The sequence below is a fragment of the Mus musculus genome, chromosome 10 (genome assembly GCF_000001635.26).
Source record: "Mus musculus strain C57BL/6J chromosome 10, GRCm38.p6 C57BL/6J".
NCBI classification, from domain to species: Eukaryota; Metazoa; Chordata; class Mammalia; order Rodentia; family Muridae; genus Mus; species Mus musculus.
The window spans coordinates 103,390,893-103,417,087 of record NC_000076.6 but is presented as its reverse complement, the minus strand read 5'-3'; the positions used below and the strand labels follow the sequence as shown (position 1 = coordinate 103,417,087).

Sequence of the window (26,195 nt, the reverse complement as noted above, 5' to 3'; positions counted from 1 at the left end):
TGTTCTTCGGTGATAAGATGAAGAGATCTGGTTTAATAGTAAGTTAAAGACTGATCGTCTTATTTGTTAAAGAAGTTCACTTGTGTTGTAAGCATTGCAGCAGTGGGAGGTATATATTATAAATCTTAGCATCCCCAAACCAAAACAGTACAGTCAAAAGCAAAAACAAAACAAAACAAAAACAAAAACAACAACAACAAAAAAAACAAATCTACAAAGCAAATAAAGTAAAAATAAAATACAAAGTGGTGGCATATTTTCACTTTAAAATAAGCCTTTCTTTATGTTTTACCTTCTCCTTGATCCATGCATTATATCCGGGAGGACTTAATCCCATATTCACAATGCTAGCTATTAGCAACGTTAGTAGCATTAGAGGAGAAATGTATTTCCACATATAATAGTAATATTTGCTTGGAGCAAATCCTAACATGTCTGTGAGGTCTTCTATAAACCTGAGTAAAAAGAAAATATTTAATTATTCTTCCATCTTATTATACTATCTTTAATTACTGGACAGAAATCTATATTTAGACACCTTACTGAGTTTTGTACTGATGACAGTTTCAAGGAATAGAGGGATAGCTCTGTGAGCTAAGAGCCTACCATTCAAGCATGTGAGGCCAAGTTCGGATTCCAGCAACCCCATATAAATCCAAGGCACATCTAAACCTCAGTGCTAGGGAAATAAAGACTAGCAAAACCCAGGGCCTTACTTATCGCCTGGTCCAGCTGGCATAGCAAGCCCCGAGATCAGAGAGAGATCCTATCCAGAATAAGTAATTAATGGGACGGATAGCAATAAAATAGGACACCCCAGTGTTAACCACCGGCCCCCACAAACACAAGAACAGACACAGCTTTAATACATGTATACATACAGCTATGCACAAATTCATAATAAAAGATGATTTATATATTGAATATTCACTTATCAAAATAAAACAAAGCTATTATTTGGTTAACGTAGACATTCAGCCAAATTTTGGGGGGGGGGGGGTCTTTTACTTTTATTAGGTTTTCTTTTCTTTTTTTTTTTAATTAGGTATTTTCCTCATTTACATTTCCACTGCTATCCCAAAAGTCCCCCATACCCACCCCCCCCCCCACTTCCCTACCCTCCCACTCCCCCTTTTTGGCCCTGGCATTCCCCTGTACTGGGTCATATAAAGTTTGCAAGTCCAATGGGCCTCTCTTTCCAGTGATGGCCTACTAGGCCATCTTTTGATACATATGCAGCTAGAGTCAAGAGCTCCGGGATACTGGTTAGTTCATATTGTTGTTCCACCTATAGGGTTGCAGTTCCCTTTAGTTCCTTGGGTGCTTTCTCTAGCTCCTCCATTGGAGGCCCTGTGATTCATTTAATAGCTGACTGTGAGCATCCACTTCTGTGTTTGCTAGGCCCCGGCATAGTCTCACAAGAGATAGCTATATCTGGGTCCTTTCAGCAAAATCAGCCAATTATTGAAGTATACTATAGAAGATTATTTTATAAATGAAAAATTGTCTGTTCTGTTAATCATCTTCATTATCATTTTACATAAACAGTAACGATTCTGTGATATCATTAAACACCACCAATGGGTGTCTATATATTTTGGGAATTTTCACTTTTTTTTTAGTAGTGTCATTCCTGAAAGAATGTTCCCGTTTTGTAATTCATTGACATACTTCTCAAGTTCAATCTTATTCTTCAAGTTCCTCCCCTATATTTTGTGTTTCCAGGGATTTTATTTTGTCCTATAATTTCCCAGTGGCCCTTGTATGAGTCATCTCCATTTTCTTCTTCACAAAGCTACCTATTTCCCTTACTCTTTACAAGTTAGCCATAAAAGCAGAGTGGTCATCATAATTACTTTTCAGGTTTTGTCTGGTTAGGTAGGTAGGTACCATCATTTATAGGGGAAAAAAAGGCATTAGGTATACAGCACCAATACCCTAACAGCATACAACCACGGCAAAGTAGTCACCTTCCGTTATGCTTAGCAAAAAGTGAATCTTGAGGCAACCAAGATGACTAAGTGGGTAAAGGTCCTGGCCACCAATGGCCTGAATTAGGTTCCCAGAAACCACACAGTGGAAAGAGAGACCATGTACTTGAAAGTGGTCCCCTGGCTCCCATGGGTGCACTGTAGTATGTTTTACACTCACACATGAATGAAAATGTAATGAAGTGATAAATACATAAATAAATGAAGTGAATCTGAACTGTCACCCACTAGCTCTTGTACTAATGTTTCTTGCAGACTTTCTAGAAATCTAAGTCCAGATCTTTGGTGAATTCTACAGTAAGATCATAAATATTTTACTTACTTTTTTTGACAACTCTGATTATCAACAGTTGTTACACTCAAATGTCAGTTTAGTCAAGTAAAACATAGTTATTGTTTACTTTATTATAAGCATATCTTGTTTACAAATAATACATGAAAGAATATCTGTTGACAAGCATATTTTCACTAGCATTGAATTTGCTTTATCAAAGTAAAGTTTTGCTTGGTAGAATGCTGTGTATTTTTTCTAGTAATAAAAATTTAGAGATTTGGTGTCAGCTATTACATCTAATTATAAAGAACTCTGGGTGCCCTTTGAACAATCACATAATTACTTATCAGGTCAGTTTCATCAGTATAGCTTTTGTATTTGTTACGATATAAATATATCGAGAGAGAGGGAGAGAGAAAGAGATTAGGTACATCTAATATATAGATATATATTAGAGGAAGATATGTATATTTTACATATGTGATATGTTTTTATATATTAGTACAATTGTTAGATATAGATATATATAATAGATATATGTATTAGAGAATGTTATATATACATATATAATATGGATATATAAGAGCAAGTTATATATCAGAACAAATAATATACATCTTATATATACCCATATGTGTGTACATGCACATGTATATAAAGTCTTTTCTTTTTTTTTAAGATTTATTTATTTATTTATTTATTTATTTATTATATGTAAGTACACTGTGACACTCCAGAAGAGGGAGTCAGATCTCGTTACGGATGGTTGTGAGCCACCATGTGGTTGCTGGGATTTGAACTCCAGACCTTCGGAAGAGCAGTCGGGTGCTCTTACCCACTGAGCCATCTCACCAGCCCCCATAAAGTCTTTTCTTAACTTCTCCTACATTCCCTTCTCTAAACCAATCATTATCTTTACTTAATTTTGCTAAAAGCATAAAAATAAAAATTATTTTCTATTCTCATGCAATTAACCACTGTGCTCTCTTTTATGTTCCCTTTATTTTGAGCCTCATTTATGACATGTCTACATTTCATGCACAATTATAACCTGACTTCCTATACTTCTGTTTTTAAATCTACTTTTTTCTCTATCATAACTTTGAAATTTTAAATAATCCAAAACTCCATCCTTTTGAAGTCTCCATCAATTCTAAACCTTCACTTGCATATCCTGTGAAATATTTTTACTTTCTCATTCTTTACCGTGTCTCAGAACCACATTTTCTTAACTTTGAAATGACTTACTTTCCATGAAACTTGAGTACAGTTAAATAAAATTCATTTTCATGAATTATCAGGAGGGACCAATTAGGGCACCTCTATTTTGGCATTGTAATGGCTCAGACATATGAGTTCTGGGTTCCTCCTCTTGTTAATCTCTTCTTTCTTCTTGTGCTGTTCCTGATTATATCTATCCTACTAAATTAATTATCTCCTCCTCATTTTCTCCTCAGAGTAGAGTTAACATTGAAAGGGAACTCTGCTTTGTATGTTTCTGAGACTACTTCATTCCCTCACTCTCATCTTCCTTTTTGAGCTCTTTGCAGACCTCACAGCAAGGGATGAGGTTTGGAATCCAGGACACAGCATCCTTTGCTATAATGAACTACAGAGATTAAAGAAAACGCCAGGAAAATGTCTGTATGTTCTATACTGCCCTCCCACACATATGGGACACCACATAGGTCTTGACTGGCTTTTTCTCAACCTTTTATGAAGATTCATTCTTCTTGCTAGAGGCTATGAGTCTTCCATTTCACTATTATAGACAATGAAAAAAATAAAAACAAAAGAAAAATTCAAACAACAAAGAACTATGCTGCTATCATATTCAGATTTTAGGATATTCCTTTTACATTTGCATTCATATTTACTAATATTTGCTATGTTCTTATGCTTCAATATGTTCTTTTTCTGTGCTAAACTATTTGATATCTCAAAAGTTTAGATTTTAGGATACTTACTATTAATTTTCTAACATCTTTCAACTGTATTAATGGAGATTCAGGTAAAAGTACATGTGGTTAGTGAGCTCATGAAAGCACAAATCAGTGAAGATGAAGGAAAACTAATTAAATGAGAAAATTCTTGCATGGCAATTCTTTTTCAGAACCTAAGATAAAATGTGACCTTTGAAAACAACATATGTTACTTCAAATGACAATCCTGCCATCTCATAACACACATCTTTTTCTCTCTGAACTTCATTTATATTTCAAGAAATACTATATCTATCTTGAAAGTACTGTTAAAATCATAAATGACATATGCAGGATATACTATTTCATGTTCAATAGGTATTCAACAAATGTAGCTCTTGTCAACATTACTTTTCTTTCTCTTGTTACTATTGTTTAGGAACACTGCTATAAAAACTGATATCCTCTAACAAGACTTTGGAAAAATAATGAATATTTAAATGCAAATATAATTTGATAACCTACTGTTTGAGAGAGGAATCTCATAACAATATCAGATTCTAGCACAATGAAATTTATGAGTCAGTGGCTTTTGTTTTGTTTTCTTTTCTTTTTATTTTATTTTTTTAATTAAGTATTTTCTTTATTTAGATTTCAAATGTTATCCCCTTTCCTGGTTTCCCCTTTGAAAACCCCCTAGCCCCTCTGCCCTCCTCCAGCTCACCAATCCACCCACTCCCACTTCCCTCTTCTGTCATTCCCTACACTGGGATATTGAGCCTTCACAGGACCAAGGGTCTCTCCTCCCATTGATGTGCAACAAGGCCATCCTCTGCTACATATGCGGCTGGAGCCATGGTTCCCTCCATGTGTACTCGGCATATACTCAGAAGATGCTCCAACATGCATTAAAGACACATGATCCACTATGCTCATAGCAGCCTTATTTATGATAGCCATATGCTGGAAAGAACCCAGATATTCCTCATTGGAGGGATATTATTATATCTGTCTAAACATCCCTTGGGCTCATCTATACATCTGTCCCTACCTCCAACTGTTGTCAAAGGCTGCTCTTGTCTAAATAGTCTACAATAAATTGGCAATTGACAAGATACAGTATTATCAAATACAAATTCTGTCTCTTAGCAATGGACATTTATATTTCCAACATTATTCTCATGGCTTGGTAGGAATTTATCTAGGGTTGAACCATATTTGATTCTCTAGATGGATGCTTTATTCATTCATCTGCTGGAAGACATCTTGACTATTTGCAGCTTTTGCTCATTGTGTGTAAAGCTGCTATGAACATTCATGGACCAGTTTTTTTAATCTGGAATATATTGTCAACTCCTTTTAGCAAATATCAAACTGTGTACCTGACATGTCATATGATAAGCATATCTTCATTTTATCACGAGCTGGAAGAGTGTTTTCTGAAGTGTTTGCACTATTTCATAGCTCCATACACAATTAGTGAGCGTTCCTTTTAGTCTACATTCTCTGCAATGTTTTGTGCTGTTGGTGTTCTGAATGTTTTCCATTCCAGTAAATGAATAAGGATATCTCATCACTATCTTAATTTGAATTTTTAGTGTGTATGTAAGTTTGCATGGTGTGCATGAATGCATGTATGTTTACATATCTGTACATGTGTGTGTATGTGTGTGTGTGTGTGTGTGTGTGTGTGTGGCCCCAGTGTTGACACTGTGTGTCTTCCTCAATCATGATATATTCAGACAGTGTCTTTCACTGAACATTATCTTTTGAGCTAGCCAGCTATTCGAGATCTCCACCTCCCTTTGCTTTCTGAAGGGATTATGGGAAGGCCATTACGCCCAACCACATTTTTCACATGGGTTCTAGGAATGTGGACTTTAATCTTCATGCTAGCTGTAGCATTTAGTGCTTTGCTCAGTCGCCTTAGTCTCCATGCATTTCCATGAATGTTTTTCAACTGCCATTGAAACATGAAGCTTTATTTACTTTTCATATTTCAATGGCTACTTTTGACACATGAAACATGATTATTAAATGAAATTTCCTATTCTTCATAGCTTGTAGCTTTGGGCAGTAATAAGTATGACATCCTAAACTTTGTCAAAATACTCATTCAATACCAGTAATGCAATTTATATCACCTAAGAGGACTTGAGTCTTTATCCAATGTGCACTTTACATAAGACTCTCGTCACTTATCTGTATGTCAGGTAGAGATGAACATTTTAACATTTAAAATGTCTCATATTGAATATTTCAAAGATTGCTTTTCCACAGATATGAGTTTGATATTTCATTTCATATTAAGTTCATTCTTTTCACACAAAAACTGTGTTATTGAAATTTAGATATACAGAAAGTTCAGTTAATTATATTTGAGGTTATTGTGCAGCAAATTATATATGTATCTCAAAATAAACAGATCATTTTTCCAATTATGTTTGCTACTATAAACCATTAACTTGCTCTGTGTCTCTGTCTTTATGTCTCTGTGTCTGTTTCTCTCTCTCTCTCTCTCTCTCTCTCTCTCTCTCTCTCTCTCTCTCTCTCTCTCTCTGTGTGTGTGTGTGTGTGTGTGTGTGTGTGTGTGTGTGTGTGTGTGTGTGTGTATCTCCCTCTCCACTTCTCATAATAATTCAACAAAGCAACTAAGACATAAGCTTTAGACAGAAGTGGGAAATCTGTGAATCACACATCTGCTGCTAATCAGGTTATAATTGAAGAATGTAATTCCTGTTTCTCTTATTTTCCACCCATATATGAAATGTGGTCAACAACAACAAGCCAAAGAAACTTAAGGTTCTTGTAAAATATGAAATACTTATCAAGTATGGAAGTCACTCTTTGGTAATAAGAATTAATCCAATGCTTGGAATTTTAGGCAACCTTACATTGTATTCAATTCTCAGCCCTCATGCACGAGGGGCGTACACCTCAGTAAATTCCCCTATCAACAAAAGCCTGTGAACTATTTGACTAGGTGAAGATCCATCTTTTTTCATTTCTCTTCCCTGTTAAATGAGATATTGATTGGACTTTTCAAAATAGAGCTGACAAATAACTACTGGCAATCAAGTATACTCACTTATCTATGCCATAAACAAAGCTCACGGCAATATTCTCCAAGATGACCACAATTAGCAGAGGCAATGTAGCAGAATAATCGTCAAACATTGTCACGAAGTAATTTCCAGAGCGCTGCACGAATATCAAGCCAATACAAAATGCCAGGAGGCAACAGATAACTAAAGAAAAGAAATTAAAATAACAATTAGCCTCTCCTCAAAGCCCAGTCTTTCTCTCATTATAAAATATTACAATCAAATAACATTTTTTTCAATTTTTATAATTTTTGTATACACTAGCTTCTCTGACTCTATGGAAAATTACATGTTGGGAGTTGAGTCACACATGGTTAACCTCTAATAAATTTCATAGTACATAACTCATATCTTTAATTCTAGGAAATCATACCTACCAAGTGCAAATAAAAACTGAAGGGAAACCGTATAAAAATTTTTTAAATAAAATTCATAACCTATGTTTATTATTAATAGAAAAGTGACCTTCCAGGCAGAATGTACATTTATTAAGCTTCTGTAGTTTTCAAATTTCTATGCAATTTTGAATTAATAATGAGCGTAGTGTGGCTTGTAATGAGATTGCCAAACGTACATACTTCCATGTTTGATTGAATATGATTATCAGTAAAGCATAACAGAGAGAAAATTCAATCAGAAAAAGCATCACTATCAATCCACATTTACATACTTATCTTGCTCAAACAGCTCGAATGTGCAAAGAAAAGTGATGGGTATAGGCCTGAATATTCTGATTATCCAAGCAACAACTAGGAAGAACTATTTAAAACTTGTTTCCTGCTTAACATCTAAGAAACAGACTCATAAACTAGAGGACACTCGCTGTTAATATAAAAACTTACAGATACATTTGTAACCATAAGACTTTTCCACACAACTTAAAGCCATTATCTTAGGCTTCTTGGCACTTAAGATAAATGGACAATGATTACATTACATGTCTCAGTCCCCGTCTAGCATACATGAGTAAAATTAAAGCAAGGTCTCTACTTCCTCTTTATGGATCCGGACGTGAGTTCTCAGCTGCTGGTCCACCTACTTGTTCCCTCAGTGTCTCTAACCCACTCAAAGTGTCAAACCCAAATCAATTTTTTTCTTCTATAAGTTGCCTTGGACATGGTGTTTTATCAGAACAATCGATAAGTAATCAATATAGGACAGAAATACAAACATCATTTTGAAGAAGATAGAAGTATAAATGTAACTTTATATTAAGTGTATATTTTGTCCTTAAAAAAACTAATACACTGAAATAATTATACCTACTATTGTATTATTATAAATTATAATCTATTGTCATATAGATATTAATAACATCCAAGATATAACACAGTCCAATTGCAGTCTCTAATATCTCACACTTATAAATGGGCTACATTGAAGTCAAGAGTAATATCTCACCAGTGAGTATTTCCTTCCTCACTTTGAAGGTATCCACAATAGGAGTGATGATCCCTTCAATTGTTCCAAACATGCTGCCGAGGCCGAGATTTATCAACATGAGGAAAAACATCACTGACCAGAAAGGAGATGCAGGGAAATGTGTCATGGCCTCTGTAAAGGCAATGAAAGCCAAGCCAGTGCCCTGCACAGCCTGCGGAACACAGAAGAGAGCAGCACTAACCAAGAGCAACATCAGGAGGTGATTCTTCTCAGCAGTGAAGGTGGGAAAACGCTATGTAATGGTGAGAGCTGCTGCAAAGAAATACGCCAAGATACGCTTTATTCCTTAAGTTATGTGCTCATTGCCTGGACCCAAAGAGTAAAATACAGTTCAGCATTGCTGGACAAAATGTACAACTATATAACATTGCTCATTATTTCAATTGTCTTGGAATAACATAGTGCATTATTAAGTATGTGGTATTTTTAATTTTGTTAGGACTTATGCATATAAATATTGATTTGCTGTAATAAAAACAAACAAAATATATGTATGTATATATATATATATGTATGCATGTATGTATGTATATATGTATACAAATATTTCTGGCCTATGGAGTAGCTTAGTTAATTAGAATAAAGAAAACAGATAATGTGAAGAAATGCAAAGAATAAAAGGAATTCCCAGACTACAGAATGCAAATTTTCAACCATAAAAAAAAAAATCTATTTCAGAGAAAAACAACAAGGAACACATTTTTGGTCCCTTTGTTTGCCTGTGTCTTGCTTGTCTGTTTGTTTGTTTGGGGTTTGCTTTCTAATTAGAAAGAAATGAAAGAACATGGGGTTGGGTGGATGGGAAATGGGTAACAGCTGGAAGGGGATCAAGGAGGAAAAGGTGTGATTAGAATGCACTGTATGAGAATGCATCCTTTCCTCCTGCTGGGATGCCTTTTCCAGCCTGTAGGAGGGCTTTTGCCTTGTCTCCTTCTATCTTGTTTTATCCTGTTTGGTTGTAGTCTCTTGGAGGCTGGCTGTTTTCTAAAGAGAAAATCTGAAGGGGAGTGAATCTGGGGGGAGAGGAGAGGTGACTAGAGAGAGGGTGATGGGAGAGGTAGAAAGAGGGAAAACTGTGGTCAAGATATATTGTATGAGAGAATATGTATTCAGCAAAAAATATTTTAGAATTAAAAAAACACATATGTCAATAAAATATCCATTTTATATGCATCTTATCTAAATCTATCATGCCTATATTCTAACATTTAGAAAGACGGGGTTAATGTGATAACTTTTATAATCACTGAAACTGTTAGAGAGAAGAGTTAAGAGAAACACCCCAATTATGGGTATATACTAAGACTTTCTAAATAGGACTCCATTTGCACACCAAATGATGCCAACATCTGAAAACATAGATATCGTGAAGTTAAATTTCTATATAAGAAAGTAAACAATCAAGTGATTAGATAAGGTACAAATGAGAGACAGCTAGCTATGCAAAATAACAGATGGTTAATATTCATAATATACAAAGACCGTTAGCTACTAAGTGACAAGAGTGAAATAGCCCAAGAAATAAAAGGGTAATTAAATAAATATATTTCTTAAAAGATGAAGTACAAATAAACATATTCAAAGGGATCACCTTCAGTAGCTATCTAAGAAATGAAAATTAAGACTATGTTGCGATGCCTTCTGACTCATCAGAATATGAGTCATTAAGAAATCACAAAAAAGACTGGCAAGATTGTGGAGAAAGGAATTAAATCCACCATCAGTAGGAACGAAACTAGTTGAATCCGCGTGCAAATCACTAGGAATGTTTCCCCCAAAATGAAACAGATATGCAGTAAAGTCAGCTGTACTGTGCTTGGTATTCACTCATAGAGCTCCAAGTCAACATATCACATGCATACTTGCACATTAGCTGTTGAAGAACTATTGACAACAGCTTAGTTATGGAACCAACCTAAGTAACCATCAACAGTGGAATGGCAGATAAGATGCCCTATCTATACATGATAAGATTGCTTTAGCCATAAAGAGCTGTCACACCTTTTAATCACACAAAACAGATTAATTAGTTTTAGAAATGTTTACTCCCATTCATGAACCATATGTGTGTGTGTATATGTGTGTGTGTGTGTATGTATGTATGTGTGCATACATATATACATATATGTGTGTGTATGTGTGTGTATAATTAGAGAAAAACGTAGCCATTTATTGATTGCATCTTTGAATCTTATTACTTAGTAGTTAACACTCTTTGCATATTTGTGAGTTATAATTACTTTGTTCTGTAGCACATACACATATCACTATATATATATATATATATATATATATATATATATATATATATGATTTTTCATGTACTTGAAAGAATAAGCAACATGGCCAGAGTGGAAAAAAAAAAAAAGCAAGAAGACCTATGCAAAGGATTATGTATTGGAGGAATAAAACTCTCCAACAAAAATGCTCTTATATACTGTGTAAAATTAATATCCATTCATGGGGAAAAAATAAAATCTTAATGAAAGAAAAATGAGGCCATGGGTCAGTGAGGGAAATGTTTGCTACACAAATATGAGGATTTCAATACCGATCCTCAGTACTCTTGTAAAAGTCAGGCCTTCTGCCATGTGTCTATAGAACTGCAGCACCAGGGTCAGGGTTTGGTGGCACACACAGACAAGAAAAGCAGATCTCTGTGGATCACAGTGTCAAGTTTCAGACACATTGAGAGACCCAGTCTCCGGCCACAAAGAAGGAAAATGATGAATAATCACATCTGACAGATTGGGACCTCTCTATACATGCATAGGAGAGATAATGCCCTCAGACACATACCCTACCCTACACACACACAGTGACACATCTTATGAAAAATGTAGAACTCTAAGCCAGATGACTTTGTTATTTCACTAATTCAGCACATGTCAGGTTTTTTCTTAATTACGAAAACCTAGAAATTATATTTTATTTTATAATTCAAAATTATCAAATTTACTTACACCTTTAAACTTAGTATGGGATCTCTATATTGTTCTCCAGGAATAGTAAACTGTCCTACTCAAAATGACTAATGGCTAATTTCTGTCTTCCTATTTGGCAATGTAAGCAAAAAGTAGCAACCAACAGAAGAACATTAGTTGATTTTCCATAATTCCTTATTGATTAAAATAAATTATACTCTAAGAAAAAGATATTATCAGAATTTCTTTAACTGAACTGTCAAAAATAAACAAAATTATCATTCATTCATCAAAATCCTGAGAAACAAAATTCAAATTCAGCATTAATTTTTTTATAGCAAAATCTGTATCAGATTAGTCTTCATTCTGGAGTGGATATTAACTTATTTATGCTAAGACTGCACAGTAGTGTGACTATATCAATGAGACTGTTTTATAAAATAAAGAAAATCTTTGTAAGTAAACACACTCTATGAGATGCACAGTTATCGGAGAATTTAGAAACTGTATCCCCAGGCCTTTTGCTATCCCCTTTCCTGAAGAAGGCTTCAGATGAAGCACACTTTAACTAACTGATAATTTTTTGACTGCTCACACATGGTCTACTAACTTTATTTAGCTCATCCTCAATTTGACAGGCGTTGAGATGAAGAACAGCAAACTCCTCCTCCTTCACTTTTTGAATGATGTCGTAAACTAAACGATAATCTTCCACAGTGACAGCTGAGAGGTTGATGTGATGGGGAATGACATCCCAACTAATGTTTCCCATTTTCAAAAGTTTCAAGATCATCTCGGAGTTTCTGAAAAGTATAACAGATGGAGAATGAGCACCCAGCTTCTTTGATCCATATTTATAGAGAATTATGCCATGAAATGCTAGTGGAAATTAATTATCCATACTGTGAAATGCATTTTTCATTTACGATATTGGCTTTGAACCCCAGAACTGCAAACACCACCAGTGTTGCCAGAACTGAAGTGAAAAAGTTGATGAAAGACACTAGGACAGCATCGAAGTGGCAGTTGTTGTCTCTCTTGTTATAACTTGAAAACGCGATGACTCCACCAAATCCCAAACCCAATGCAAAGAACACCTGAGTTGCTGCCTCTCTCCAAACCTTGGGCTCCAACATCATTTCCAGCTGTTTGAAATTGAAGAGAACAGAAATCAATAATAAATTCCTAGTTCTAAGAAATTTGCTTCTATGGAATTATATTATTTTAATATAAATATATTATATATCCTTAAATGTTATATAAAATGGTGTAATAAGGAACTATAAAAACTATATTTTCTAGGAAAGCACCTAAGAATGCAACAGGAAACAGTATCTATCAAGCCCTTACATAGAGATCTTCTACTTACAAAAGAACTTGTCAGCGTTTTCTGATAAATCATCACAGAAGAGTATGACAGAGAAATTACTAGTCTTTGATAATTCCCCATTATATATCTTTCTTTGTCTTTTCCAAAGCATAATAAACCAATTTCCAGCACAAGCGAAATAGTTACTTCACATCACCATTCTCTCAAATTTTGAATTTTCTGATGAAAATCTGATAATGGAGCTATGTAATTGGTAGGATTCGACTGCCACTATAACTGTCAATTGGTGTTGTTCATTCATTTTAATGAGACTCATTTCTTTGAAAATAGAAGAAAGTCTATTGCATCATTAGTGCTCTGAATACATAAACAAGTTCCATAAGATCGTGTCTTACTTCTCTGAAAAATCATCAAATTTTTCCAGAATGTAGTAAAATAGTTAAAGAAGGGCTGGAGAGATGGCTCAGTGGTTAAGAGCACTGACTGCTCTTCCAAAGGTCCTGAGTTCAAATTCCAGCAACCACATGGTGGCTTGTAATCATCTGTATTGAGATCTGGTGCCCTCTTCTGGTGTGTCTGAAGATAGCTACAGTGTACTTAAATATGTAATAAGTAAATAAATCTTTAAAAAAAAATAGTTCAAGAAAAAATTGACATCATCTTCAGCTGACATGGACCTCAGTAGATATTTGAATTCATTTGAATTCATTTCCAGTCACAACACAGTGCTAAATTGATATTTTTACCTCTTTCTAACATTAAGGTCAGATTGTTTTTATTGAAGATAATGTCAAGGGGCAACGCTAAGAATGTGAAATCTACCAAGCTTCAGATCTTGCTGCCACTAAGCAATGTAATGAAAGAGCAAGCCAAGTCAAAGAGCAATCCTCTGGATTCAGCTTTTTTCAATAGAAAGAGTAAAAACAAAAACATCTCCATAGTTTCAGCCAAATTCTAGCTGTCCAATATTGAAAGTGTATGTAAACTGTAACTGGCAAACACAGGTACGCACTTTTCATGGTTATTTTTTTTCTTGTTTAATATCCACAGAAGCCCATGTCATAGTTAAATCTAATATATGAGGCTTTGTAAAGATAAGAAATCAGACAACAATACACAGCAGGTCAGAGGTAGCAATAAATAGTAATATATATGACCTCTAAAACTCCCACCTTTCCTCAGATGTTGGAATGTGGTGCTTCAGTTGATTTTAATTAGCCTTAATTTTTAATTAGTTTTTATACTTTATGAATTATTATCAAATACACTGGCTGTATTCATAATTTAAGTATTTAACTAACATGCACACAAGTTCTTTGTGGAATATTTCTTTTTTATTTATTTTATTGGGTATTTATTTCATTTACATTTGCTATCCCAAAAGTCCCCCACATGCTCCCCCACCCTCTCCCCCACCCACCCACTCCCACTTCTTAGCCCTGTCGTTCCCCTGTACTGAGGCATATAAATTTTGCACAACCAATGGGCCTCTCTTTCCACTGATGGCCGACTAGGCCATCTTCTGATTCATATGCAGCTAGAGACACGAGCTCCAGGTTACTGGTTAGTTCATATTGTTGTTCCAACTATAGGATTGTAGATTGTGGAATATTTCTGTGTTGCTATTCGGTATCACTGTTATGCTTAATTCCAAATACATTGAACTGTCGATCACAGAGTTACCACTAGATGGCAGGAAAGAGATATTCCCAAAGATTTCATTTAGTCTGCATCCAAAGTGAATTTCCACTTGCTGTTTCTGGGTAGTTTGTGTGCTTAGTCACTTTCTTCCTCCCATAAACTATGTAAATTAAAAATAACATATAGCCAAGTGTGTAGCTCATGCCCACGATCCCAGAACCTAGGAGGCTGAAGCAGGAGACCATAGGTTTGGGACCAGACTGAACTAAGTTTGAGACTATCAAGGATGACTGAAAACAAACAGAAAGTATGTTATACTTAGTATAATTTTTTTCAGCATCACACGAAACCAGTAGTTCTCTACCTTCCTAAAGCTGCAACCCTTTAATAGAGTTTCTCACATTGTAGTGACCCCCAACCATACAATTATTTTTGTTGCTACTTTACAATAAACTGAAATATTGCTACTGCTATGAATTATAATGTAAGTATTTTGGGAGGTCGAAGTTTGTCAAAGGGGTTGTGACCCACAGGTTGAAAACCACTGCCCTTGAGTAAACTAACACTATTTCATCAATGGTAACTGGAAAGCAATCTAAAAAAGAAAAAGAAAGGAAGGAAGGAAGGAAGGAAGGAAGGAAGGAAGGAAGGAAGGAAGGAAGGAAGGAAGGAAGAAAGGAATTAAGGAAGGAAGGAGGAAGGGAAGGGAAGGGAAGGGAAGGGGAGGGGAGGGGAGGGGAGGGAAGGGGAGGGAGGGGGAAGGGGAGGGGAGGGAGGGGAGAAACTAGAATTTTAACACAGATCTTTAGCCCAAACTAAAAATGTTGATTTATGCTGAAATTTTAAGTACTAGATCCATTTAAAGGTTATATCAGTTCTAAAGTACATACTAAAACCAAACTGCGGAACTGTGATAACCAGCTGTGGGCTTAGAAAGTAGTTTTCAGAAGTTTACTCAGAAGAATGAGTTGCACTGAACCCAGGAAACATTTTCTTCAATGCTCTGAATATAAATAGTTTGGGTTATTAAGTATGTAAGGCTTGAAGCGGATTTTAATAATTCTAAGGTGGCTGAAATTTATGAATTTAAAGCGGTGTTCACTGGAAGTTCTCAAGGGCTCCAAATATTAAAGAGCACTTTTGAACTACAGAAGAAAACCAGACGCCCACATCAGCATTTTTGCTCCTACAAAATGAATACAAACTCAGAGCCAGAAATGCAAAGAACACAGCTTCTTTTACCTCCTAACAAGGCAGCTGACAAAGAATTCCACAGAAGCTAATCCCTTCTGCTTCCCTGCTTACAGGCCCACCCGAGCTCCACGTTCATCCTTTATATAACCTCCAGTGTCTCAACTCTTTTACCTTTCTCACCAGAGTTTTAACAAGTTAATGATGAGCTGATACCTTAATTTAGTAAATCACAAAATCACATACACTCCCAAACCTATTTCTGTTTTCTGTTCAGTTAAAAATAACAAGACATGATTAAGTCTACAAGTTCTTTATGAGTAACCAGGGTCAAGATACACAGTAATAAGATTCGATCTATTCCATAGGATAATGGTATGAATTTCACACTCTCTATGAAGCTAATGAAAATTTTGCTGAAATATGTGTGTGTATAAAAATTCCCAAGCGTACCATTATAACTAAGACTCCAGAGGGGGTAAAACATTTCTCAGAAAACACTACTCTATGAGACAAACTCTGGGAAAAGAGTCAGACCATTCCCCAGAGCCTGTGGATTTTAGATTATTGGTAACTCGGGAGATCAATATTTTCATCCGTTCGTCTAGCAGGAAGATACTGTTGTTGATGTTTCAAATGATCAGTTAGTTACTCGAGTTGGACATAAACCCCTCAGCTAGAGGGTGATGGGTACACGTAGATCAAAGTTTCCCCAGTTTATCAGTGTAAAAAAAACCATAAGCTATTTCATAAGGAGAATGAATTTTCACATTGGAAATAATGACAATAATACTCATGAACCAGAAAGGTAGGTTTTAAAAATTAGAAGGAGATCCAATTGCAAATACAGAAAACCCACTTTTCTGGAGAGGTTAATATACTATATTTTAGAAACCTAATATATTGATGTTAAAACAATTGGCCCTTAAGCATAGCTATGGCGTCATTTTTTTCAATAAAATAAGATTTACATACCTTAGGAGTGAACATGTGTCGGATGCCATCAATTGAACCATTTAAAAGGAGAGATCTTATTAGGAAACATATAAGGACCACGTAGGGGAACAGAGAACTGAAATACATGATCTGCAAACAAAGAGAAATGGCAATGGGTGAGACAGACTAGTGACCGTTCTTAATAGTTAAAACTATACTCTTGATAGCCAGTTTGTTTAACACAATTGGTGACAACTCCTAAAGTCACTTTTTAAGAAGACTGTTCTGGATTCAGCCTTCTTTAAATCTCACTTGAGACATAAATAAAACTTTGTTTAGCCTGATTCATATTGTCACATACGTTGATGGGATGCAGCATAATTCAGTATATGTATAAAATGTTTAACAACAAAGTTAAGGGAATTAACAGCTTGATGTAAACCTTTAAATTCTTCTCTTGTAAATATTTTAGGATACACAGTAAAGTGTTCTGAACAATATCCACCGCAGTGTGCGACAGAATGCTAGATTGTGTTCTTCCTTTTGTCTTTTCGGTGCCATTGTCTAACAAATTTTTATCCTTCCTTTCTCTTCTCCACCTCTAGAATAAACACTATTCTGCCCGCTACTTTTATGTAATAGATTTCTTTAGCATCCAGATAGCAGAGCACTTAGACTTTTTCTCTTAGTGGTTTACTTCACGTGAGTTATGCTCCATATGTATTTCTGTAATTACAAGATTGACTCCACTTAGTAGATGAATAATATGCTCTGTGTGTGTGTGTGTGTGTGTGTGTGTGTGTGTGTGTGTGTGTGTGTGTGTGCACGCGCACGCACACACCCGCGCATGTGCAGAATTTTAAAAATAAAATGTTTACCATCTATGCTGCTCCAGGATTGAATTCTGCTCAATGGCTGAGTAGTATTTCACTGTGTGCCTGCACAGAGAACCACTGACTTACTTCTCCTTCAGTTAGTGCAGAAATATGATGTAGGATGAATGGTTCTGATTGTTTGTAATGCATATTTAAAAGCAATATTTAGGAAAGAAATGTCATGAATTTCCTAACAAGTCCTGCTTAACACTTTGCACACATTTTGAGTGACATTTCATGGTGTATCCGTAAAGCTCGCAATGTACTGAGTAATTTGTATGCATAGCATTCACTGTAAATCCTTTCACCATTTGTTTCTGCAATGTTTGCATCTGAGGAACTCAGGAAATTGCTATCACCCAAAGGAAACATTTTACCCAAGCATTAACTATCTTCTTGAAATATCCACGTGGGGGTCTAATATGTCTAAAACTTTCCCACTGGAAAAGCAAATTTCTGAAATTCCCCTCCAAGCTGTGTCCCCCGCTGTTTCAGAAAATGGCCCCAGTTGCTGAAGTCAAAGATGCATAGATTTTCCAAGACAATCTGCAATATGCTTGTGGTTTCCAGAGCAGCATCCCGGCTACGTTGTTTTCTGCTAAACCTAAGTGTTTCTAATTGCATTGAACAAATTGCTAATTGCTCCCTCCTCCCTGCAAAGCTTTAATCTGATATGCTTTCTTGCTGCAGAACCCAGGCCCTCAAACCCTTGCGCCCTGGTAGGCTCAGCATGTTCAGCCATTGCCTGAAAGCATACTGTCTGCTTCTCTTCTCCAGTCAGAACCATCTTCTCCCAGAAGACATCCTGAACACCACAAGACTTCTTTTCCCAAACCGAATCCACCATCTGCTGTCACTTCTGCCAAGGTAGAGGTGATATCACCTTGGAGATATTACCATTGGGTGCAGTTTTGTCTGTGGCGTTATATAGCCCTTCCAAAGTTACCTTGATTGAGTTTTCTCACACTCTGTCCACCCAGCTGTTATATAAGTTCTGTGAGAATGGAGACCATGCCTTTCTGGGTCACTACCAGATCTTAAACTCCTAAACCACTCGCAGACACAGACACTATTTTAATAGAATAAATCTATTTTCATTAGTAAAATCAGACATCTTTCCAATAATTTTTGATGAGTCTTAGATTGTCCTCTGCTATGATAATATGATTTTATTTCCTAGTTTCTCCTTGTTAGGGTGCTTTCAGACCTGAGAGTTGTTCTTCTGTTCCTCTCTGATGACTAGCAAACTTTCAATCTGTGAGGCCCCTGGGTCTCATTTGATGATAGCTCTCCACGATAGCTTCTGAGGCTACAAAAAACATGAAATATTCTCTGCACATTTTTAAATCAAACTCAATTTGCTGCTTCCTGACTGACTTGAAAGACTTTCCTGATTCTCAGTTTATTTCCTGCTCATCTCTCCTCCAGATTCTTCTGGTCATCTCCCCTCTGCATCCCAGAGATCCAACATCCACAGCTCTTTTGCATGAAGTCTTTTAGAAGTCCGATGATCCCATTTGCTGAATTGTTTAGAATCTTCAGATCTTTACAGTATTCGTTATATAGCAGCCTGTGGTTTGACCAGTTTCTGCAGACACTTCAATGTCCATCAGCAACCAGGTCACAATTCTTGCTTTTTCTTCCTCCCACTCCTCATGCACAGGGGAGCATTTAGCACCCTCTGGGCTTGACGCACGCTGAATTCTGTGCTTAGAGTGACCTGTCTCTGAACCTTCTGGTAACTTTCCTCCGACAATCATAGCAATTACCCACTTTGTGAAACCTCCCAGACTCCAAGATCATTTCAGGAACTGCTTCATGCATATTCTCTTCGTCTCCATTATTATACTTAGTACAGCAATTATCTGTCAGGCTCCTCACACTATGGCCTTTATGAGGACAGAGGCTGCTCAATTAATATCAGAATTCACTAGTGTGCAGCTTACAGGAGGTTTTCAAAAATACTGTACATTAAAGAAATACTGTACTCAAAAATACTATAGATAAAATAAAAGAGAAACTTGTTATAGAAAGTTTAGGGTTCCTATTTTGTGCACATTCTCTAAAATATGATATTTCTATTATATAATATTTTAAAATTCTATTCTTGGAGTTGGAGAGATGGCACAGAGGTTAAGAGCACTGACTGCTCTTCCAAAGGTCCTGAGTTCAAATCCCAGCAACCACATGGTGGCTCACAACCATCCGTAATGGGATCTCATACCCTCTTCTGGTGTGTCTGAAGACAGCTACAGTGTACTTACATATAATAAATAAATAAATCTTTAAAAAACAATTCTATTCTTAATATCTGGTCCCAATTATTTCCATTTTTATTCATTTAATATACATTCATGTTCTTAAATACACTAATCTGAATTTAGTTTGTTCTTAAGGAAAAACTGAAATATTTCAAATTAAAATGTGAAAACTGTCAAGAATTCAAACAGGTGAATATTATTAAGTATGTCAAACCTTTGACTATATTCTTCTCTAAGAAGATAAAGGTTCATAGTTAATTCAAAATGCTAAGAGTTAAAGGAATGTTTTTTAATTAAGCACTATGCAAAGTATCCACATTTTTCTTAAACACAAATTTACATTTATACAAATAGCTATACGTTGTAGCAAAATCTTTTATGAAATTGCCAATAAATATTCAATTAAACATGTCTGTATAGACCACAGACACATGTACGTTGTCATCTAAAATTGCTTTGTGGTATATTGCTACCTAAATCTCATTCATTTGTACACTGGTGTTGGACGGTACTTGAAATTATTTCTCAAATATGTGGTTTGCATCTGTCACTAGAATAGAAACTTCCTAAGTCCAGGCTTTGTTTCTTGTTGTATTTCTCGAATTAAAACTGTTTCTGGTAAACAGCAAGTATTCAATACTTTTATAAACTAAACAGATAAATAGACAGTATCCATAAGCTTTGTACAATCAATCTAAGAATGGATATAGAACAGAGAAATTGTATTTGTTCCTTTGCTAATTTTAAGCTTCTTAAGAGTTGTTAACCTGCCATATTTTTCATAGCAATTGCCCTAAATAAAAGATTTGTTTATCAAGCAAAATATTATACAGGATATTTTCATTTTGTTATACTCCTGAAATTAGAAAATATATTAAAATCAATTGATTTTATCTTTTTATTAAAATATTTATTATAAAGACACATTCAGGAAAAAAATCTTTCTTTTGAGGACTTGGTTTTGCACAAATCACCTGTGCTGATATCAATTATTATCAATCAGCATGCTTTATTGTTATTACTATTTTTAGCATTGATAATAATAGAGTAGTCCAACTGTCAGTCTTTTTGACTGCTGCTAACTTACGATGCCTAGTTAGACTGAAAAGGTAAATGATTATAGCTACACTGTGAAAAGAAGCTTTATTATACACACTGATGCACACAGACACACACCATCAGCACACATACACGCACCATCAGCACACATACACACACCATCAGCACACATACACACACCATCAGCAAACATACACACACCATCAGGGCCCAACAAGAAGAGCCAACATTGAATTCTTACTATAAAGCAGCTGAGATATGAAAAGGTTTTAAAACAGTGGCAGTGATAAGAACAGGACTCTGATGCTTTTGAAAACAAAAGAATGAATAGCAATCATGTCCCTGGTGCATCATTTTAAAATGAAAGCACCAAACCGTACAGACTTCACACTTCCACTGATGTCCTTTTCAACCACAGTGTTTTTAAATTCCTATTTGGGCAGGAGGGCATGCCCTTGTCATCTTTTATTTATTCTGTGTTGCTAATCTGAATTATTCTAACTACTTGAGGACAACAAGAACTTTAAGAAGCACACAACTGTTCATAATTTGAATATTCACTGAGCAATTACTTTTTAAAAATACCTGAAAAAAGGCAATGATTAAAAAATAAACAAACAGGAAAAAGGAACTTCTTCACTCCAGCAGTTTCCATGACTGCGCTGGATTTTCCTGGGGGAACTAAAGCAGCAGATAATGAATAAGTAGCAAAATAAACAGACCTTTAAACACTGGAATAAAAAATTACTATAAATGATACTAAATGTGACTGTAAAACACTTTAATTGTAACTTATGCCTTCTTTAGAGACATTTTTTTTAAGCACCACTTTTGGCCAATCTGTAGATGCCTAGACAAAGTAGTCAAACAATTTGTCATTTGAATTTGGGGGGTATAGCTGAAAGGAATTGACAGTACCCCTAAATGGTGCTTAGTGGACTCAGGAGGGATTCTAACATACTAACTTTTCCAGAGGACTGAATGCCTTTGATCATGGCCAGACAAACCATGACCCAGGCAACCAGAAGGCAGACCGTCATCTTCCAGTTTAAGCCTCCACTGTCAGAGATGGAGCTGGTGATATCCAGTGCTTCCCGGTACCAGTAATAGGTGGTGGCAGAACTTTGTTCACATTCTGGCTCAACATCTGTTGGGGAAAAAAAAAAGACAAAATGCTATCATTCAAACTATAGTATGGTAAGGAGTAATACTGGGTTGTGTCCCACAAGCCCATTAGCCAGTTCTTTGTACTACAACCAATTTAAGCTTATGAATAAATGAGACTTAGAACACGTGGTTTTTTTTTTTTTTGACTTTGACAATTATTACTGGCGGGTAACCCCTAATCTACTCTTCTTACTGCTGCCTGGCTACCTTCCCAGCAGTGCAACCTAGTTACTTGCAGTTTCTCCTGTTTACATTAGTTTTCATGCAGCAACTCTGACAACGCTGTTTGAATTTTGCACTCCAGCGCATGTCACTTAGCTAACAAAACAATACTTGCATACATTTTAAGTTCAAACGGTAATATTTTCTATATACTGGAATAAATAAAGTGTTTCGTTTGTTACATTTTACTTTCTTCAATGTGCCTAATACAAAAATTTTAAGTTCAGGAGTGAGGTGCATTCTATAGAAAATGTTTTGTTTTTGTTTTTTTTTTTGTTTGTTTGTTTGTTTTTTGTTTTTTTTTTTTTACTTTTTAAGGTTTTAAAAAATGAAAACTACAAAATAGTAGCACTAACTGCATTAAAAACAATAAATTCAATTCGATCAAGATTTTGTTTCTCTTTTGTAGATTTTAATGAATATGAGGCTTACCTGGGGTATTTGGGACTTACAACAGAAAGCTGGCAAAATCATTTAACCTAAAGCCTAAAAGCCTTAAGAGCATTAAATTAATCTGAAGAGAGTCAGGAAAATTAAACGATGTCTACTTGATCTCTCTGATGCAGTCGTTCCAAATGCAGAAGATAGCCTATTATGATGCTCCTTTCAAAGGTTTTGTTTCCACCCACCATGAAATTTAAAAAGCAGAAAAAAAAGGTTTTTGCCTTTACAAATCTTTAAAATCTTAAACATAAGGAGACAATATAGCATATGTCTTACAAGTATGAGATGCGTTTTTCACCAGGGGGCATTGATCCCAAGGAAGAGGTTGTTGAAAAGACTGAGAAAAGTAAAATAATGTCCAGCCAATGATGACATTGTAGTAGAGAGCCACAAAATAGCACACCTGCGAAAGAAAAGGATGTGATTATATCATGCATCTTCTGTCACTCCCCTTAAATCCTTGAGATGGAATTCACTCCACCTAACAACTTTTAAGTCTTCATCTTATTTTTTGTTTGTTTATTTGTTTCTGAAAGACATGGTTTTTTTTTTTTCTTTAAAACAATATTTCTGAGTTGAACTTTTAAAACACATTATGAAATACAGGTATCATCTGTAGTCATAGATAGTTTTGCACAGTAAGTGCTCTATGTCCAAAAGCTTCTAAAACATGATCGCACAGACGAGTTTACAGAGATGAAGATTACAATTCAAACCAGCCCGGGTAAGAGCAAATGTCATGGAAAGAAACTTACTACACAGCTTGCGAAGCCAATCCCACCCAATTTAGGGCTTATGTAATTCCAAACCCCAATGCTGCCTCTTCGAATTCTTTGACCCACAGAAAGTTCCAGGAAAAAGAGTGGAATTCCTATCACCAGAAGTAGTATTAAATACGGCAAAAGATATGCACCTAGAGAAACAAGAACAAACAGAATGGGTCATATTTTCAATAGTCACAGTAGAGTATACATTGACCAGAATCATTTCATAAAAGACACTATTTGAAGTTTTTTGTTTTGTTTTGTTTTGTTCTTTATGATACAAAGAGAAGTCTTTGAAGAAAACATAACTGACCTTTAAACTTTCTAAACTTTGAATCCTGTATTAGACTGCTCTAGGAAGTCCCTCAGGGCAGTTAGGTGACTCCATGGGCAACCCCATACTGCATGGGTCTTATGACCTAAGTTTGAGTCCTTGAACCCACAGTGGAAGAAGAAAATTGACTCCTGAAATCTCCTCTGAACTCTGTATGCATATTCCCCCAATACACATATGCACCATACACAAACACACACATACAAAATAATAGCAAAGTTTAAAAGTTTTAAATTCTAGTTCTTTGTAGAATAAATCTTATTAAAAGGCACTTATAAATAACCCGACTTTTTTTAAAAAAGAGTTATTTATTTTATGTATATGAGTACACCGTCACTGTCTTCAGACACACCAGAAGAGGGCATCAGATCCCATTACAGATGGTTGTGAGCCACCATGTGGTTGCTGCGAATTGAACTCAGGACCTCTGAAAGAGCAGTCAGTGCTCTTAACTTCTGAGCCATCTCTCCAGCACCCATAATTCAACATTTTGCTGAAAAGTTAATTAGCTTCATGGGAAAACAAAGAATCGGTTCTTTGAAATAATTTTCCTTGTCAATAGGCTTCGTAAACTCAAATCTGTCCTCACCCGGTGTTTACAAAGTTATTTACTAAATACTAACCTAAACTATTTTAAGTCCTGCATTCCAAAAGCATGGATTGAGACCAACAGCATTTGACAGGATTGAATTTTTTTTTTGTATTCTAAATAAAGCAATACCAAAAAAGAGCAAATACCTAGTCTGAAAGATAGAAAAATTAAAACAAATAATTTCTAACAAATGCAATAGGATTTGTTTTCATATATACCACACATAAAAAGTTCACTTCAGGAACCATATTCTTTTTGTTCCCAAAATTCAGAAAAAGTATGCACAGGGTGTTCAGGAGGTAAAACTAACATACATTGTATCTCTCATTGACAGCATGTACGTTCTATTTGTAGCAAAACACCCACAGTTAAGGAAATAACTGGTTTTTTATAAAAATACATGTAAAAACTAATGATTTGCAAATCAATTAAATAGCTTGATAAGGTCCTCTCTTATATTTAATTGGTGAGAAAAAGGTATGTACATGCAACTTGTATATGAGAACATTACAAATTAGTGTGAAATGACCTACACACTGGACTTCTTCATATATTCAGATTTCTAGGTGGGCAGCCTACCTCTGGATTCATTGACAAATACACCCTTGTCACAAAAGAGTAAAGTGGACAGACACAAAGTAGGACACTGAATGTACTCTTCTTCTTTCCCTAGGTGCACAGGAACATGTACCCGCACACATGCCTTGTGGCATGCACAGCACACACACACACATACAGAAATACACACACGCACACACATGCACATACAAGCACATGCAAAATAGAATGTGTTGCAATTGCTAATCCCATTTTGCATGTATAGGAACTGAGTGTGAAGAAATGAGCAAGATACAGAAAGTTCACATGGCTTGAAACATGGGAAAGAGCCAGGTATATCTGTCAGAGTCACTGCAAAATAAGAGGAATCCTCAGTATCCTAAGACTTATTAAACTTAGACCTGTGCATTAAATATAACATCTACATAAATCAATATGTATATATTAGACCTCTTTACTTTCTCCTCTCATTCAGAAAATTTTTCAAATGATTTATGAATAAGGGTTTTTGGTTGTTTTGTGCTTTTTAAAGAAACTCATCAACTTTCTAGAAAACTGTGTCACACACTCTTTATCCCTTTCCAATCCAGCCTATGTCTCACGAGACATGCAATATTGTTCTCCATTTTCATTTCAAGGCAAGAAATCAATAGAAGATAAAATGTCTTGACTCTTATTTTTATCAAGAGGATAGAGGAATTTGTCTTGCTAATAACTAATAACTATATGTCAACTCTGTAATAGCTCTCCATCAAGGTGGATGTCATGCTAAAAGGAATGAAGCCTGACTGTAAGCTGAAGCTGCCTTCATTCTTAGCAGAATGTCCAGTAAGATGTAGAAAGTGAAATGTCGCAAAATCAGAATTTATTTCTGCCAGTCTTAGCAAATGATTCCCATGTAATATTATCAGTTTCCTGAGGAATTACTGTTTTCTAAGCAATGAGTGCCATGTGACACACTTCATGAAAAAATTAAATCCTTAGCTTTCAGACAGGTAGATCTGTTAAACAGTTTGCTTTCCCAAACCTCTTACTTTGTTCCTTGTGGAATCATCCTACCATCTTTAATCACCACAATACCTTAGCACTTTATCTTAGAAACTAAGGAAAAAAATGTACATGAATACTTCTATTCATTTAACATGATGTGTGCAGATTGTAAT

General features: G+C 35.5%; 1 protein-coding gene across 5 annotated transcripts in view; it reads right to left on the bottom strand.

Annotated features, from left to right (window-relative positions):
• Slc6a15 (solute carrier family 6 (neurotransmitter transporter), member 15) overlaps positions 1-26,195 on the bottom strand; it is a 51,572-nt gene that overhangs the window by 2,292 nt on the left and 23,085 nt on the right. For all 5 annotated transcript variants that reach the window (NM_175328.3, NM_001358821.1, NM_001252330.1 and 2 more), the window contains 9 exons: positions 23,540-23,697; positions 23,061-23,187; positions 21,917-22,098; positions 16,796-16,906; positions 12,562-12,803; positions 12,269-12,461; positions 8,693-8,885; positions 7,276-7,435; positions 293-455 (listed from right to left, as the gene is read on the bottom strand). In NM_175328.3, coding sequence (NP_780537.1) covers positions 293-455; positions 7,276-7,435; positions 8,693-8,885; positions 12,269-12,461; positions 12,562-12,803; positions 16,796-16,906; positions 21,917-22,098; positions 23,061-23,187; positions 23,540-23,697 — 1,529 coding nt within the window. The remainder of the gene's footprint in view (positions 1-292; positions 456-7,275; positions 7,436-8,692; positions 8,886-12,268; positions 12,462-12,561; positions 12,804-16,795; positions 16,907-21,916; positions 22,099-23,060; positions 23,188-23,539; positions 23,698-26,195) is intronic.